The sequence below is a fragment of the Pseudochaenichthys georgianus genome, chromosome 16 (assembly GCF_902827115.2).
Source record: "Pseudochaenichthys georgianus chromosome 16, fPseGeo1.2, whole genome shotgun sequence".
Lineage (NCBI taxonomy): Eukaryota > Metazoa > Chordata > Actinopteri > Perciformes > Channichthyidae > Pseudochaenichthys > Pseudochaenichthys georgianus.
This window is the reverse complement of record NC_047518.2, coordinates 44,451,110-44,468,784: the sequence shown is the minus strand read 5'-3', so window position 1 is coordinate 44,468,784 and position 17,675 is coordinate 44,451,110. Positions and strand designations below refer to the sequence as shown.

General features: G+C 39.5%; 1 protein-coding gene, 1 long non-coding RNA gene and 1 other non-coding gene across 3 annotated transcripts; 1 reads left to right on the top strand and 2 right to left on the bottom strand.

The window, feature by feature from the left end:
- The first annotated feature begins 1,809 nt into the window (after window positions 1-1,809).
- Window positions 1,810-1,881, top strand: trnap-agg (transfer RNA proline (anticodon AGG)). Its single transcript has one exon. It is a non-coding gene; the product is annotated as a tRNA-Pro (tRNA).
- Window positions 1,882-3,755: 1,874 nt separating this feature from the next.
- Window positions 3,756-5,771, bottom strand: LOC139435420 (uncharacterized). The gene is made up of 4 exons (XM_071206090.1): window positions 5,418-5,771; window positions 4,928-5,095; window positions 4,611-4,695; window positions 3,756-3,769 (listed from the first exon to the last, which is right to left on the bottom strand). Exons 1-4 carry the CDS (start codon window positions 5,769-5,771, stop codon window positions 3,756-3,758), a joined length of 621 nt encoding a protein of 206 aa, XP_071062191.1.
- A 4-nt stretch (window positions 5,772-5,775) lies between these two features.
- LOC139435526 (uncharacterized) lies at window positions 5,776-9,176 on the bottom strand. Its single transcript, XR_011644773.1, has 3 exons — window positions 9,153-9,176; window positions 6,476-6,665; window positions 5,776-6,385 (listed from the first exon to the last, which is right to left on the bottom strand). It is a non-coding gene; the product is annotated as an uncharacterized lncRNA (long non-coding RNA).
- Window positions 9,177-17,675: the final 8,499 nt, after the last annotated feature.

Sequence of the window (17,675 nt, the reverse complement as noted above, 5' to 3'; positions counted from 1 at the left end):
TAGGCTACGGAGAGCAGCGAGAAACATTTCCTCAGGAATCGAAAAGCGGAACCGAAATTCACATTTCTAAATGATGCCGTTGGAATCGAAATGTTGGAACCGGTTCCGAACCGGAACCGGTTCTCGGTACCCAACCCTACTACTGAGTGATATATGTTTTCATATATATTTAAGAAGTACAACACAAGACCAGCACAAGTTTAATCTGTGTGCCGTGCTGCATTATACTTTCTGAATTTGCTGAGGGCCGATTCAAAATGGCCCCCAGGCCGTAGTTCGGACACCACTGCTTTAGATACTTGAGGGTTCAAGAGGCGTTATTGTCTTATAGCTACAGTGTAGATATGGCAATGAAAATCTCAACACGTCTACATAAATATATATATATATGGGTAACTCCTGACAGGGCCGGTCTTTGGCATAGGCGGTCACCTAGGGCGCCAGATCTGGGGGGGGGGGGGTCGCTGCGCTGGCAGCTCTGGGAGGGAAAAAAACATTTTTGACCGTTGGTGCTCATCCTCATTTTCGGCTTTGATGTAACAACATTCATAATTAAATAAATGTAACACCCTTTTCATCCCGGTTACACTTTTCATTTGCCCTGTACGATGGGCGCTGCAAGTGATGACAGTGGGGGACATTGGCTTATACTATAGGACAGTAAACCAGCTAAAATCTCGCCTAGGGCAGCTAATTGGCAAGAACCGGCCTTGTTTATTGATATCCATTTAATCATAGGAGGCTGTGGCTCAGTGGAGTGAGTGCTGGACTTCGAATCAGGGGGTACCAAGTTCGAGTCCCACTGCAGTCAGCATGTCATTGTGTCCCTGGGTAAGACACTTCACCCCAAATTGCTCCTGTGGGGATTGTCCACAGTACTGAATGTATGTAAGTCGCTTTGGATAAAAGTGTCTAACAAATGACATGTAATATTTTACATCTTGGTTCTCTCTTCGGACGTTGGAATATTATTAATACAGAATTGCTCATTTGCAAAAGTCAAATTAGATTGAATTGTATTACATGTTATGACTACTGAGCCAAGAGCCAAGAGTTATTTCTAAATCAAATGGAAGCTCTAGATTGTCACCGATGCATTTAATGTTGTTAATATCATTTTCACGATTCTTTCACCTCAGGAGTTTCCTTGTGCAAAATTATTTTGGGATATTATGAGGAAGAGAGAAAGTCTAAAGGTTATTTGGTACAATTTAAGTTCATTTTTTTCTTTAAAATATGTAGAATGTGTTTACCATGGGGGTCTGGATGGGGGGGGAGTATAAATACATAGAAAATGGTGAAAGGAAAATATTAAATATATGGTAATGATTAAATTATTATACAAAAATCAAGATGATAATTAAAAGTAAGAATATATATTTATTTAATATATTTAAAATGTGAGTTTCACTTCCTTTATATATTTATTTAAGTATTCATTTTATTTATTATTCATGTATTTTTTTAATTTAGTCTTTCATTATTTATTTCCCTATATATACATTTATTCCTGAATTTAATATATATATATATATATATATATATATATCTGTATTCATGCATTTATTTATACCTGTGTCAATTTCTTTCCTCCATAACATTCCTGTGGCCCTGGTGAGATAAAGATGATTTAATGGAGGTTACTTCTGCAGGGTTGCATCAGGTTGTATCTGCAGGTCAACAAAGCGCCTCTAGAGGGCTCTGAACCACCAGGAAATCTACCTTTGAAGGTTAAAGTGGAGCAGCAGAAGTCATGCAACGTGGCATATAAAGTTCAGAGATAATCTGATGGTTATCGTCTGTTTTCATGGTTCGTTGGTCTAGGGGTATGATTCTCGCTTAGGGTGCGAGAGGTCCCGGGTTCAAATCCCGGACGAGCCCTCCTTATTGCAAAAGTTGCACCTCAGATGGGTTTGATACCAACTTATCATAAAATCATTTTAGTTTTACAGTTTCTCAGCCCACAGGTGTTGGTGTTTAACAAAACAGAATAGCACATGTTAGTCTACATTATAATATTATATTACATCGTTAAATGTATTATCAGCACTATGGGAGTTTCCCTGCGCAACCATGTTTTGTGATATATATATATTTAGGTGATGAATGGAGAGAGTCTACTGGTCAAATGTAAGTCAATTATGTGCTCACTTACCCATGGAGGTTTGAAAATGACATAATATATAAAAATACAAAAATAAATGATTAAATAAGATAAGGGAATAAAACAAGAATGTTTGATATTACAGGTTACTTGTTAGACGCTTTTATCCAAAGGGACTGTCATACTCAATACTGTGGACAATCCCCGGAGCAATTTGGGGTGAAGTGTCTTGCACAGGAACACAATGACTTACTGACTATAGTGGGGTTTGAACCTGTGACCCCCTGATCCCAACACCGACGCAGTAGTCCACTGCACCACACGCCTCATTATATAAATGCATTAGACGAAATGTCCAAAGGGTGGAAGTAAATACAGAATAATACATTTTAGTCTACAACACATTATAATAATAAATTACATTTAAAGAATACAATGCAAGAATTGAACCGAGTATCAAAGATATTTATTTATGAATAAATCTCAGCTCCAGAATAACATCCAGTTTATCCAACACTGTAAGCCCCAATAAGTAAACTTAACTCAAAAAAAAAAGGGCAACTGATTGCCTCAAGTATTTTAAGTTAATCAACTCAAAACTTACAATTTTCGAGAACTTAAATAATTGGATTAAATGCTACATGTAGGGGTGGGCGATATGACGATATATATCGTCGGACGATATTAGGTCTCCACGATATGCTTTTTCAGAGATATCGCCCTATCGTGATAAAAAAAAAAAAAAAAAAACGGGAGGGGAAGAGGCTCTCCGTGCGCGGCGCAGGGGGCTCTGACAGCGGACGGAGAGCCTCTTCCCCTCCCGCTCCCCCAGCCTCACCTACTGATTTTAATTTCACCATATATCAAGCCCGATCGATTTCACAATGTCAGCGCACCTCTGCTTTCGTTCAGTCCGAGTTGTTTGACACGCTCCCAAAGTCCCCGCCCCCTTTCTTTGCAGCGAGCAACCATAGGGCAGACATTTCATAAAGGGGCTCCTGATGAAAAGACTAGCAAACGGTGGAAAGACATAACTGACGCTGTGGCATTTTATGTTTTTCCCTTCAGTTATGCTAAAGTCTTTTATTACACTTCAAGTCTACTCTAAAGTTTACATTTTAATTATTTGGCACTGACTTTTCCTCATTGATGTTTTATGTTTTACCCTCCTTTTCATGTTTATTGATGTTCACTGCTCACTTGTTCATTCAGGGTTTCATTTCTGAAATAAAACCAGCTTGAAATGCTATTTTGGTCTGTTACTCCTTTTTGTTTTAGTTTCTGTTACCTTGTAGGTGCTTGTACTGTTAAGTAACTTGAAAAATAACCATAATAACCGACATGAAAAAATATCGTGATATATATCGTCTATCGTGATACTGCCTGAAAATATCGTGATAACATATTTTTCAATATCGCCCACCCCTAGCTACATGTACCTATTGGTTACAGTAAAATTAAAATGGATTATTAAGTCAACTCAAATATGTTCAAGTACTGTGACTTAAACACTTGAATTCACCTCTACTAATGGATTAAGTTACCAGAACTTAAAGAAATAAGTACTCAAAGTCTTTTTTTTTGGGTTAACAGAACTCAATATTTATTATTACAACCAAACCAAACCAAACACAATGACAGTCTGAACCCTTTAACTGTAAAACTCTAAAATGTAAAAGAGTTACATTAACAAGTATCAAATCTCTGGATGAGTAAAAGTGCAGCAACAACAACAACAACAACAACAACAACAACAACAACAACCAAACGCATAAATACACATTCACATTAAAATACCAAATATTTCTGATTAACTGGCATTAATAAAGTGCAAACAGTCATCCCTAAAAATCAAAGATACTTTGATGAATGCCTTAAAATGCCCCACTCCACACCTGTTCTTCAGATGCATTTCTACAGATGCATCATCAAGTCATTCTTGAGGGTCTGCAACTTGGGCGACAATTTACCATCTTCCAGACCAAGTAAAACCTTCTGTGTGAACTCGAAAGTGTTTGTCAGTCCTTTGGGATAGCTGAGGTGTAGTGCATAAATTAGTCCAAACATTACTAGGAATGCATCTGCAAGTCTGACCACAATGTCATTTTCGATGACAACCGAGATCGTCACAGGCTGATAATGCACTTGACTTATGCCATTGTCACTGGTGACAGTAAGGAGGGCCACTGCAACACCTCCAAGCTCTGGTTCGGACTCTTCCTAAATGAATGAAAGAGAGATAATAATCACACACACACACACACACACACACACACACACACACACACACACACACACACACACACACACACACACACACACACACACACACACACACACACACACACACACACACACACACACACACACACACACACACACACACACACACACACACACACACACCCACACACACACACACACACACACACACACACACACACACACACACACACACACACACACACACACACACACACACACACACACACACACACACACACACGGAAAAATCCAGAGGTGTCCTCTTGCAGATACACAGGAAGGGCATGGATGACGGTGGTACGCCTGGTGTTGATGTCGTGTAATTCCTATAACGATAAAAATATAAGCGTACAAACTGTTGACTGTGAAGTTTACTGAACAAACCTGTCAATCCAACAATCCAATCGGAACATATATCCACAGATAACCTGTTCACATCTTTAATGCAATCAGACAAATAGCAAAAAAGTGGGCTAATTGTAAAATTCAAAAGATATATTTTTTAATCTGTTTAACGTTAGATGTTCGACCTTTGAATTGTAAAAATAATCTCTTTACCTGTTCATCGTGGATTTTAAAAATGTCAGCCAAAGCCTCAGCTGTCTTCCCAGTTTTGGACGCCTTCTCTCTAAATATGGCCATCAGTCGAGGAAGATGGCGGTCAAAAGCAGCGTAGAATGTGTTAGGCAGATTCTGGTTGGTAATCCTTTGGAACTCTGCATACACCTATTTAAAAAACAGAGCAGAACATACAGCAATGTCAATTAGTCAGTTCAAAATAAATCAAACCAGGTTAAAGTGGTATCTTCCTTACAAATGTAATAGATCCTCCAAGTTTGACCAGTCAGTTCCTTCCCTGTGGCATGAACGAGAACTTCCCCTGGACTGTTCTTTTCCTTACATTACATTACACCACAGGGAAGGAGCTGGAACTTTGAAGATCTATGACACTCCTCTATACAGCAAATAGCCACTATAAGAGTCACAGAATGTGCCATATGTTATCAATAAAGAAGAAAACAGGAAAAAGAGAGCTAATCCATATTACCTCAGACTCCATTTTGAGAGCAGGCCAGAGGTCCATGAGCTCGTTCACTGGCGGGCATGTCCTCACTATGGTCTGTCGCCGAAGTGCAAATGTGGTCTGCATCATCTTTTTAATGAGGGATAGGTCCATCTCAGTCTTCTTGACTTCCTCAAAAATTGTCTGCCTCAAGTGCTCAAGACTTGAGGGATCCTCTCCTTGGGGAAGGTTGGGTAGAAAGTTGACTTCGGCTCGCTTGGGTCTTTTAATGTTGGAGTGTGGAGGTTCATTGTGAGGATTGCTTCTACTTCTTTTTCCATCATTTACAATGACCTCCTGACATCCAGCCTGTCTCATCTTGTTCCTGTAATTGCCCATCTTAAACTTAATGCTCTGCTTCCATCCATTCCACCCAGTCTGCGATCCTGCTTCTTTCAAGCAGGGATGTGTGGCCACAAGAGCCTCAGCTACCATTGCTATGTTGTTATCACTTGGGTAAGCCTTGAAGCCATAGATTGTAGATGCAAGCTTTTCTAATATGTCGTGCTTTAGGTCTCTTGTCATCTGAAAGTATGTGTTGTTCTTCTCAAATTCAGTGTTCCCTGCTCTAAGTTTCAGCTCAACATCAAATGAAAATGTGGGAACTAGAAAAGGACCTGGAGGCCATCTGCCTTGACGTTCTTCAGATGACACACTTGGAAGTGTTTCAGTTGATGCAAGAGAGCTGGAATCCTGTGCAAGTGAGATATGCACAACAGCTTTTTGGGGCAACTCCTCAATGTCAATGAGGGAAGTGAGTTTTCCATCAAAGTCTGGATCTTCGTATCGCAAACTGAAGTCAAGGTCTATTTCCAACTGTGCTTTTAGAATATGAATCAGTGCATCAACAGAGGCTGGTCGTGCATTGAGTTTTACTTTTCTAACCCGGCCCGCCGTCTCAACAACACGAAGGATCATGGGTTGTGGGGATTCAGCTGCCATTGTTGCCATTGCTAACGAAAAAGAGACATTCAGGGTTATTATTAAAATATACAGATTATGAACTGCGCGATTACAGAGTAATAAATAAAGATACTACTCACCATTGGCTGTCCTCAGTTCTGTTTCACTTGCAAGAACCGCTTGGGTGTCAACAGCAGCGAGCCGCCTATCTTGTATGCTGAGAGTGGGACTGTATCATTGAGACCAGATTGCAGGTGGATCGAAAGACTTGTCCGTGTGGCTAACAGCTCATAAGACCGGATATGTTCTACATACCAGGAGTCATAATCACTACAAAGAAAAGACACACTGTGATTCACAAGGTAGATCTGTTCTATTTTGCAAAATGTAGACAGTCCACCACTGGCTCCAACAGACACAAACATTCCACAGACATAGTCAGTGCCATCAATGGTCACATTTGATGTGTGGTAGATTGTGTCACTTGTTGTTTGTCTTCTTATGTGTGCCTGAACTACTTCTGGTAGAGCTGAGACTAGAACAGAGTCCACCCTGGACGCTTCTGTTTTTGGCTTGAAAAAAGATGGTGCAGCAAGATGATAGGCCATCATGTGTTGGTGTCTGATTGCCATTGTCTTCAAAATATTTTTGAAGTTTTGAGCGTCGTGTACCACTCTCTTGAAAAAGCGGTGTTTGGCTCAAACCGCATGGTCCACATGTGCAGCAGGGGCCCAAAGCACTTGACTAGGGTGGGATAATGTTCCACATAGTGATGTTTAGGACGAAGCCTAACCTCAGGGAAAATCTCGAGCAGTGCCTGCCTATGATTACTGATTTTGCACTCAAAATAGTCTAAGGTTTCATCAGTAAACGATGGGCACAATGCTAACTCCACCACCTCTTTCAATTCCATCAGAACTGCCCATGCACCATCACCATCTGGTACTACACTGCCAACAAGCAATGGAAGCAGTCGGAGCAGAGTAGCATTTTCATGCCCATTGCCTCCTATTGTTCCTCGAGACTGAAATGTTTTGGGAATTGGCTGAGGTCTATTCACTTTATCAGTGTGCTGATACGGGAATGATGCAATCTTTTGGTTCAAATACTCTAAACTGAAGTACTTCAGCCGGATCATCTCCTTAATGCAAAGAGAAAGCTCCACAGGAACGATACCTTCCAGAAGATCATGTAGTATATCTGGAGGAAAGCCTGTGATTGGATGGAAGTAATTCAGGGACTCACGCAAGACACAGCCAGCTTTAACACCAAAGTGGCTTTTCAAAGTTTCACTTTCTTGAACATGTTGTACATGAAGGTCGTGGCTGGCTTTGGTTCTCTGAGAAAACTCTTTCTCTCTGACTTCAGTTGCTTGAAACTCTTCTCTTGTGGCCATACAGAATCTGCAAAGATAACCTGCTTTAAATGACTCTACAAAGCCACTTAACCCATGGGCAGCCAGATTGTCTGCAGAAACACAAAATATGGTCCCTTTGATATTCTGACCAACTCTTTCAATGAAGACACCATCCTCCTCAAGAATACGAACATCATGCAGCAATGGAGCAAGCACAGCTGCATATCCATACTTACGGAGGTCTGTCACTTTTACCAGTATTGCTAGTTGTATAGCATGTAATGCTGATCTGTATTTTGGTGACACGTTGGCAAGGACCCAGTATACAGCACAAAGTTTGTGAATTTTACGTGATGTGCCAAGCGGGTTGGCAATTTCAAGGTCATCGATATATAGCTGAAGTGGTAGGTTGAGATCCCCTGTTGACAGTAACTCATTTTCAAGGAAATGAGAGCCATCAGAGCATGACACATATTGACCAGGCTCAGTATTTGGTTCAGTAATCTTGTTAAGAATGTCTGTGTTTCTAAACAACTCCTGAATCATTTGAAGGATCGGAACATACATGACGGTATGTCCAGGTTGCTCCAACTGATACTCTACTGGCATTACACATGGATAGTTATGCTCAATAAAGGTTTTTCTGCGCTTGTATGAAGACAACTCTGCACCTTTAGAGGTAGCAGTAAATAGAATGTTTGAGTCTACAACAGCACTAACAACCTCATCCAGTGTAGGTTCTGCAATATTGTGACCATTTCTCTGCAATATGTCACCAACTGCCTCCTTTATCAATGGCTGAGATAAGGAGAAGATCTGATTCAAGTGGTCCACTATTTCTTGTGTGGCTGTGTTTGAGACATGGAGGATAGCCTGCATCTTTAAGAATAAGGATGATACATTCATTTTGAGTTGATGTCTTAGATTGACAGTGTCACATTGATCATCATCCCCCACTTCTGTACTCTGTCCTGGACATTCTTCATCCAAATCACCAGTAACCTCTGAAATACTGGCTTGGAGATTCTGGGGATCCTCACTGACAATGGCACTTTGAAAGTCTGATGTAAGACTTGCTTGATGTGCTCTACTTTTATGGGAATTGAATGAAGAGTACACATTTGTGCTATAGTTACAATCCCTATATGGGCATGTCACTGTTTCATGGTTTTTTAAATGCCTTCTGAGATGACAGAAAACAGATTCAGAAAAAGGTTGCTGAAATGTGCATAAAGGGCATTTAAATAACGCAGTCTCCCGACTCTGCTCTGCACTACTGCTAAGTTGTGCAGTATGTGTTCTTGACAAATGAGTTCTCAGTGCATTAAGCGACTGAAATGTACACATACAATCATTATAGAGGCATGGAAGGGGGCTAACTCTGGAAAAGTGGCCGTGCTGCAGTCTGTAGTGTTTAAATAATTGTGGTCTGGAAGAGACAGAAGTTGAACACAACTTACATTGCCAAATCATACTGGACCCAGCGAGCTGAAAGGCAAGAAAAACAATTGTCAGAAAGTGTAAGCCTCCATCAATAATATTTCATTCAGAATTACTTATACTTACAACTGAATAAAAGTTCAATACCAGTATCCAACCAATATCAGGTTACAAAAACATCACCAACTATGACAATTTTTCATCTATCGTTTTAACAACCTACTTTGGATGAAACTTCCCCAAAATACTTTCAGGGGGGGAGATGTCACCACCACAGCAAATACTGTTCTAAAATGTAACACTTTAAAATATCTCTGCGCGCGAGCAGCCCGCTGCACGCGCTCTCTCTCCCCCTCTCTTAGGTAGTTCTTATTATACATCCATGATTTTAGGTTGCCATCAAGTTTGGCCAGACTATAATACATTTCTAATGTTAAATAAATGAAAAATATTCACAGTTAATACATTTACAGTTTATTATTTATCTAAATTCATAAACTCAAGTACTATACTTACAATTTTGAGATACTTGTACTTTACTTAAGTATGTAAATGTTTTGCTACTTTGTTCTTCTACTCCTCTACAATTCAGAGGTAAAAGGTGTACTTTTCCTCCACGATATGTATTTAATCCCTTTAGTTACTTTACAGATGTGGATGAATGATGTGAAATATAATCAAGTGTTAATTCAGACTTTAGTTCCACCTGGAGTAAATTCACCAGCTACCCTGCAGTCTACAAAGTACTTCAGACTAGCTGCACCTTCACCAGCTTTGAGAACACTTTCATGATCAATCATTATAAAACATATCATATATATTATTCTGAAATGGACCAATCTGCACAAGGACTACTTTTACTGTCGCTACTTTCACTATATTTTGATGAGAATACTTTTCTACTTTTACTTGAGGAACATTTTGAATGCAGTACTTTTACTGTAACAGAGTATTCCTACACTCTGGTACTTCTACTTTTACTCAAGCTGCTGAAGTTAGACCCGTGGCGGAGCAGCAGAGTTCACCTTCATCACCAATGTGTATTTTAACTAGTGATAATTAACTTGTATTTCTAAACAACACATCTTACATTCAAGTTGAAATACACAAGGGATACACTTTATGTTTTTAACTATAAATTTAACTGTTTTCAACCACTTTTAACAGTTATTCTTAAGTTATTCTTAACATGAACATGAACAGATATTGCAGTCAGCATGTAGCAGCACTACAGCTAATGAAACAAATTAAATAACTAAAAGAGAGTGGTTTTAAGTAAAAGAAGGCAATGCTCTTTTAATATCTATGCGATCAGCTTCTGTTCTATGGAACTAACACGTGGTGTTAGCCATTAGCTTCTGCTAGCGTTTAGCATCAACTCAGTTAGCGCTAGCTAGCATCGCTAGCTCGCGATTAGCATAAGCTAACGATCTTATGGTTGAACAATGATACAATGTGCACCATAGTACATCAAAAACATTAGACATCAGTTTCATAACCCCGATTGGTTTTTAAATGAAATGTATCTCATAATAAACAACAAAAACTGACTGTCATTGTCATATTAGCAGGCTAGCCCTTCAGTGCTAACAAGGAGCTAACAGCCTCAACTCACCGGAGTTTCTACACTTATAAGACGACACAGCCGGCCGTCTAGTTCGGGTTCACACAGGGGTTCTTGCAGGTCAGAGTTTGTCAACTGATATAGTTGAGAGTACAAATAACACTTAAAATACTATTAATATACTAGGAGCTGCTCAACTTGGTGTTCACAGGAGAGAGAGAGAGAGAGAGAGAGAGAGAGAGAGAGAGGCGGAGTGATTCGCGGCACTCATTAGCATGGGTGTACATTCTAGAGTGTTCCGTGCAGAAACAACATGTATTCATACATCTAAATGACATAAAGGGGTCGAGTAGCCCTATATTTCATATGGGTTACATAAGCTACTGCTTAATACATTCTTAAACATCCATTGTATTGGGGAAATGTTAGTATGGTAAATGATGAATTAATGGACAACAAATGGACAAGCGTTCACTACCGAGCCTGTTTATAACTGACAACGTTATATTCAATTTAACATTACCTGTCTCTGCTCTGCTCCGTCCCGTGTGTGTGGCCTCACGCTCGTTGAAACCGTACAAAGAGGTTGAAACCTGGGTGAAGGAGAGTGTTAAACTTTAGCAGCGGGTCTCTTAATTCAGCGGCAGCGAGGAGCACGGAGGGAGCACACACAATCCTCCGCGCCTCGTGGTTTACAGTGTATGAATCATAGACTGGCTAACTGTTAGCAACAAGTTTCGGTTTGAGGAGTGACCGTGTTAAATAGTGACTTTCAGTCCAATGCGTTCGGTGTTGCTCGTAGTAAATCAAGTAAATGGTTGGGTATATTATGACACACATTTGAGTATAAATTGATTAAACTAACATTGAAGGCTTTTATTAGGAAACCTACCCGTTCTGTTAGTGTTTCAACGGCTGCCGTCACGAGCATCCACAACCACAATGCATCCACAACCACAATGCATTTGGCTGAACTTTTTGAATACATAATTAGCTTAGGGGCAATGACATTTTTCATCATGTTTTAATGAACATTTCAACGTACAACAAAAAGTGACAGCCCTACTTTGACACCAACAGTTTCCACAACTACATCTCTTACTACAAGTTAACATTACATTAACTGCAAATAATTAAGGCATTTTTGTGAATCTGCTGACTCAACCTCTGGCTAATGCTAGCTAACATCCATGTATCTGGCTAACATCAACACTCTCTTTCACATGTTTAATCTCAAAATATTTAAAAAAGAAGAAATATGAATATTGCACTTACAGTGAGACCAATGATGCTGATTACCACCGGAAAGTGTGGAAATTAAGTGTGAAGATCCACCTTATTGCAGGTATTAGCCGCATGTGCTGCATCCCACTTTCGACGGTTAGTCACATCAGACACACAATAAGCATTAGAAATGAGTACAGTTCAATGTATATGTTTAAGTGATGCTTACTTAATCCGCCAAATAGTTCAAGTTAATCAAAGATTATCAGTTTAGTTAACTCAAAAAGGAAGAACAGTCACAGGAACTGAATCTATTGAAGTTAGTAGAACTTTTTATTTTATTTAAGTTTACACTAATTAATCTATTTAATTATTTTGAACATTCGGGTTTACAGTGAACGTGGTCATGACTATCAATTACACCTTTTTATCCTGTGGTAGGAGGATGCAGAGAGAGGAAGAACCTGTGTTTCAACCGATCAAAGAAACGAACATGGGTAAGAAGCGTTTACCATCAGGATATCAAACATTATTCACAATTGTAAATGTATTATCTCTGCCCAGGTGTTGGGTATTTGTTGTTGTCAGTCATGAAATATTAAAATAACGTGTTATATCAGAAAGTTTAATACAGCGTATTTCTGGTATATTCATCTTTATGTCACCTGATATATAGTGTAGGAGCCAATTAACTGTGGGTATAAAGGTAGGAACCGTACATGTGTTGGGGAGAGGTTCCGCCGGAAGGCCCATACAGTGTTTGACCACACACACACACACACACACACACACACACACACACACACACACACGCACACACGCACGCACGCACGCACGCACGGGATTACAAGCAACGCAAAGGTATTGTGTAAACGGTAATATCGTGTGGTGAATATGGAAAGAAGCAAGTAAATGGAAACCAGTAAAATGGAAATAAATGGACTGTTTCAAACTGGAAACTTTGTTTCTGACCTTTATTCGGCAGCAAACTTGTGTGCGTCAATTACACCCACCCAGCTGATCCTCAGAGGCTTAAAGCGTTGGCTTAGCCTCTACATATAGTCAAAAGCTAGCCTTTTTTGGAGTAACACAAGAAGAATTTTTTTAGTTGCGTTTATCGAACGCTGAGAGCGGCTACAACTCGTTTGCTCATCTGCCACACAGGAAGGTGACAGGAGCAACGCGCTGAATGGTACCCGGGAAGCTTTTCGTAATTCCAATGCATTGTGAAAGAGATGAACAATAAGCGCTTGTGTTGTACTGATTGATTTGTGACAATCCGTTTGACTTTAAGACATTCAAATATGGAGGAGCGTGCTGCGGACATACCAGCAGCTGGCAGCGCGTCAGATTACGCGCTGCCAGCAGCTGGCATGCTGGATAGCGTGGCCAGCTGGAGTGATGCGCAAAGCACTAAGTGGGTAACTCTCTGCCAAAGCACTTGCGGAAAAACTTGAGAGGTTGCAAAATGGCAGAAAGGCTAAGCTAAATAAAGCTAGCAAATTAAGAACAAATATAAAATATTTGATGTTAAGTGGTGAAAATGCTATAGGTTCAAAATGCTCTTGATGGTTATATTGAATTGTGTGTTGAAGCCAGGTCTATATGCATGACACTTTATTGGGTTTATTGCCACATGATGAAAGGGAAAGACATGAAACATGGTTTAAAGCCAAAATGATGTTCAATGATGAATTTATTGTCCAAATCAAGGTGTGGGTTGGTCAAACCAAAGGTACTGGTGATAATAATGATGATATCAATCCTGATGACAGTGTTTCTAATGTTGGTAAATGTTCAAACAAAAGTGACAGCAGTACAAAGTCAAGTACAACTTCATCTGCACAAATTATAGCAGCAGCAGCAGCAGAAAAGGCTGCAATTGTTGCTCGCATGGCAGGTTTAACTGAGAGGCATGCACTGGAGGAACAGGAGCTACAATTAAAGCGGAGAAAGGAACAGCTTGATTTGGAAACTGAGCTAGCTGTATCTACTGCTAGGCTATCAGTTTTACAGGGTTCACATTCACGACGTTCCTCTCTTTCACCAACAAATGGAATGAACTCATACCTGGAAAAGGAAAAAAGGAAACTGGCATCGTTAAACATACTTAACCCCCTGGCAAAGGAGTATGATTCCACATCATGGAAAATATCCTCCAACAAACCAACAAAGATGGACATGGGACCAAAGCAAGCTGAAAGGCAGTTTGCATTTAAGGAAGATGTGTCGAATGTACTTATTGTAAGTCGCTTTGGATAAAAGCGTCAGCTAAATGCAATGTAATGTAATGTGTATGTACAAAATCAACATTATCTGGGAATATCACATGGGTTGATAACTGGTGAATCAACTGCATGGGAAAGTCAACAGGAAAATCACCATCAGCAAATCAATCGAATTCCACCTGAAGGTTTATTCACGATAATGAAAAAGCAAAATGAAATAACAGCTGCACTGGTTCACCAGCAACGTTTACTGTCTCTACCAGCAAGAGACATTCCTATCTTTGATGGAGACCTGTTTCAGTACAAGGCTTTCATTAAAGCAGTGGTTCTCAAACTTTTTCTGTCATTCCCCACTTTGAACAGGTGGGCCTTTTCAAGCCCCACCTGTTCCTCATCGCTCCAATAAAATGGTAGGCCAAGCTTAAAATTGTCAAATGTATCGTTCTATAACAGGGGTCTCCAACTTTTTTTAGGATGAGGGTTACTTTCAAAAAATAAAACAAGTCGTGAGCTACTTTTACTCCTCTTTTTTGTTTGTTTGCAGTGTATATATTTAGCACATTTTCACATTATTATATGTTACCTTTAACCTTTGAGTGCTGTTTGGGTCTGTGGGACCCGTTTTCAGTGTTTACTAAAATAAAATGTATGCAATTTAATTATTTTAACCTGCTTTATTTGGTGGTGGACGTCACATCCTCTAGGGGGGTCCGGGGGCATGCACCCCCAGGAAGATATTTTTTAAATGTTGAAGTTGAATGCATCAATCTGGTGTGCACTTTGAGCTAGGGCTGCTCAATTAAATCGTATTTTAATCGCAATTACGATTTTGGCTTGCAACGAACATAATCGAAATAAAACGATTTTATTTATTTTTTAAATAGGTTTTTCAGTTGAATTATACTTAAAGTTCAGGGTAATCAACTGTTAAAAACATACTTTTCAAATTATTTTCTTCCATAAAATGATGTTTTTCAAAGTAAATGGTTAATCGTTTTTAATAATCGTGATATCAATTATTGACCCAAATAATCGAGATTATGATTTTTACCATAATCGAACAGCCCTACTTTGAGCCCAACATGAATTTATGGATACAGCTCTCAACACTCAGATGAAAGGGAGCTGTATACTTTTCAATAATCCAAACATCTTTAGAATATGATCACAACAAATCATTTAAACTTGTTTATTCTTATCTTATGTTACCTAGTTAGCATTCTTTCTTTTTATTTATGCATATTTGACTAATCACTCCCCTTTTAAACTTTTTACTGTCCTATAGTACACATTGGAATTATTTCTTACTTTATTTTGTACAACTTTATTAAATAGATAAAGGTGTGCTCTCTCTCTTGCTCTCTCGCTCTCTCGCTCCACATTGCTTTTCTTCCCGACTGCAACGCTGTTGTGTGTGTCTGTGAGAGCGTTTCACACGTGTGTATGAGAGATTTTTACCAGTGGCGAGCCTGTCTCTGAGGGCCTAAGATATTCTACAAAATAATATTTAAAAACATTAAAACAAATTATATTTTTCTTTATATATTTTTTTTAAATATGTTTAAAGTAATAATAATTAGTAATATTTGTCAATAGTTTTACCAAAAATAACTTGATTAAATTGTATTTAAAATAACATTTCCAAAGAAATAAATCCTTTGAATCTGCCTATTCAGTTTCTGTTTGAATGTGAAGGGTTAAATGAAAGAAGCTCCTCTCTGCGAGTCTGTGAAGACAGGAGCTGATTGGACGTCCAGCTATGAATTCACAGAGGGCCAGCTATAGTAACTGAATGAGAGTAATGTCAATTGACCAATCATATCTTCCCTCTAAATGGGGGGGCTTTATTATCGCGGACTTTATGACAAGTTCCGCCCGCTGTGAAATGTTTCTTGTTTCCATAGCAACAACAACTGTCAACAGCGTAAACTTGCCTTCAAAATAAAAGCATGCCAAATTACACTTAAGACATACAACTGCAACGAAAGTAACAAACACAATGCAATATCCTTTTCAATTTCAAAGAACACAAATTGGGTTATCTACAGGTGTTGTTTTGTGTGGTAGAGGGTCGCTTATCATTGATACGTTTTGCACCCCGGGCGGGTCGTTGTTTTGATATTCCACCAGTGTATAAATAATAAATAAATGTGGAAAAAAAATGTAAATTTTTCGCGACCCACCTATCACATCTCTGCGCCCCACCAGTGGTGCGCGCCCCACACTTTGAGAAACGCTGCATTAAAGCATTTGAACAAGGAGTGAAAAACAAAGCCAGCAAAGCCGACTGGTTTTACTATTTAGAACAGTTCACAAAAGGACAGGAACTGGTTCGTAGCTGCCAGCACATGGCTCCAGAACGTGGCTACATTGTGGCAAAAGGCCTTTTGCAAGAACATTTTGGGAATGAGTACAAGATGCTGCTTACAGGAAAGGCTCTAGCTTGGCCAAGAATAACAAAGGCAGAATACATTAAAGCACTACAAAAGCAACATCCTACTGCACTCCACATAAATACATCTAATGTAGAATTGGGACAAACCGCTAAATCACAAACCCCCCCTCAATTATTCCAGTGCAGGTCAAGTCCACAAAGGAAAGTGAGATTATACAGACCTATGCATTTTTAGATCCTGGAAGCACAGCCACATTCTGCTCAGAAGATCTCATGCACAGATTAAACATCACAGGAAAAGGAACTAATTTTCTTTTGAAGACTATGGGACAGAAAAAGGTCGTTCCAGCTTACTTCTTATTTGGTCTTGAGGAAAATAACTTTTATCCTCTTCCAGAAGTCCTCACACAGAAGCAAATGCCAGTAACCAAAGAAACATTGCTACAGCCGCAGATGTGAAGAGGTGGAATCATTTGTCAAAAGTTCATATCCCCAGCATAAATGCCAATGTTGACATGTTGATTGGAACCAACGCTCCCAAGATATTGGAACCTTGGGAAATTGTCAACAGTTGTGGAAATGGCCCATACGCTATAAGAACAGTGTTGGGATGGGCCATCAATGGTCCTTTACATGGAAGCAGCAATGGCAGTGATTTTGACATGGAGCTTTCTTTCTGTTGTGGTGAATAGGATTTCTATTTCCAAATTGGAGCTCATGCTTAGCAGTCAGTATAATCATGACTTTAATGAAAAGCCCTCAGAGGAATAAGAGATGTTAAGGGAAGACCAAAATTATGGAAATCATGAATACATCTGCAACACTACAGGACAACAGGTACAGCCTGAAGTTGCCCCTTAAGACACCTGACGTCCTTCTTCCAAACAACTTTGCAGTGGCAAAGCAAAGGCTACTTGGATTGAGGAAAAGATTTGTGAGTAACCCAATATTGCATAAGGAATATGCCAGCTTTCTGAATGGAGTGATTGAAAAGGGTTATGCTGAACAGGTACCAACACAGCAGCACTGTGGCAGTGGAAAATTATGGTACATCCCACACCACAGTGTTTACCATCCACGAAAAGGTTCTCTCCGAGTGGTGTTTGATTGTGGTGCCACATTTAAAGGAACA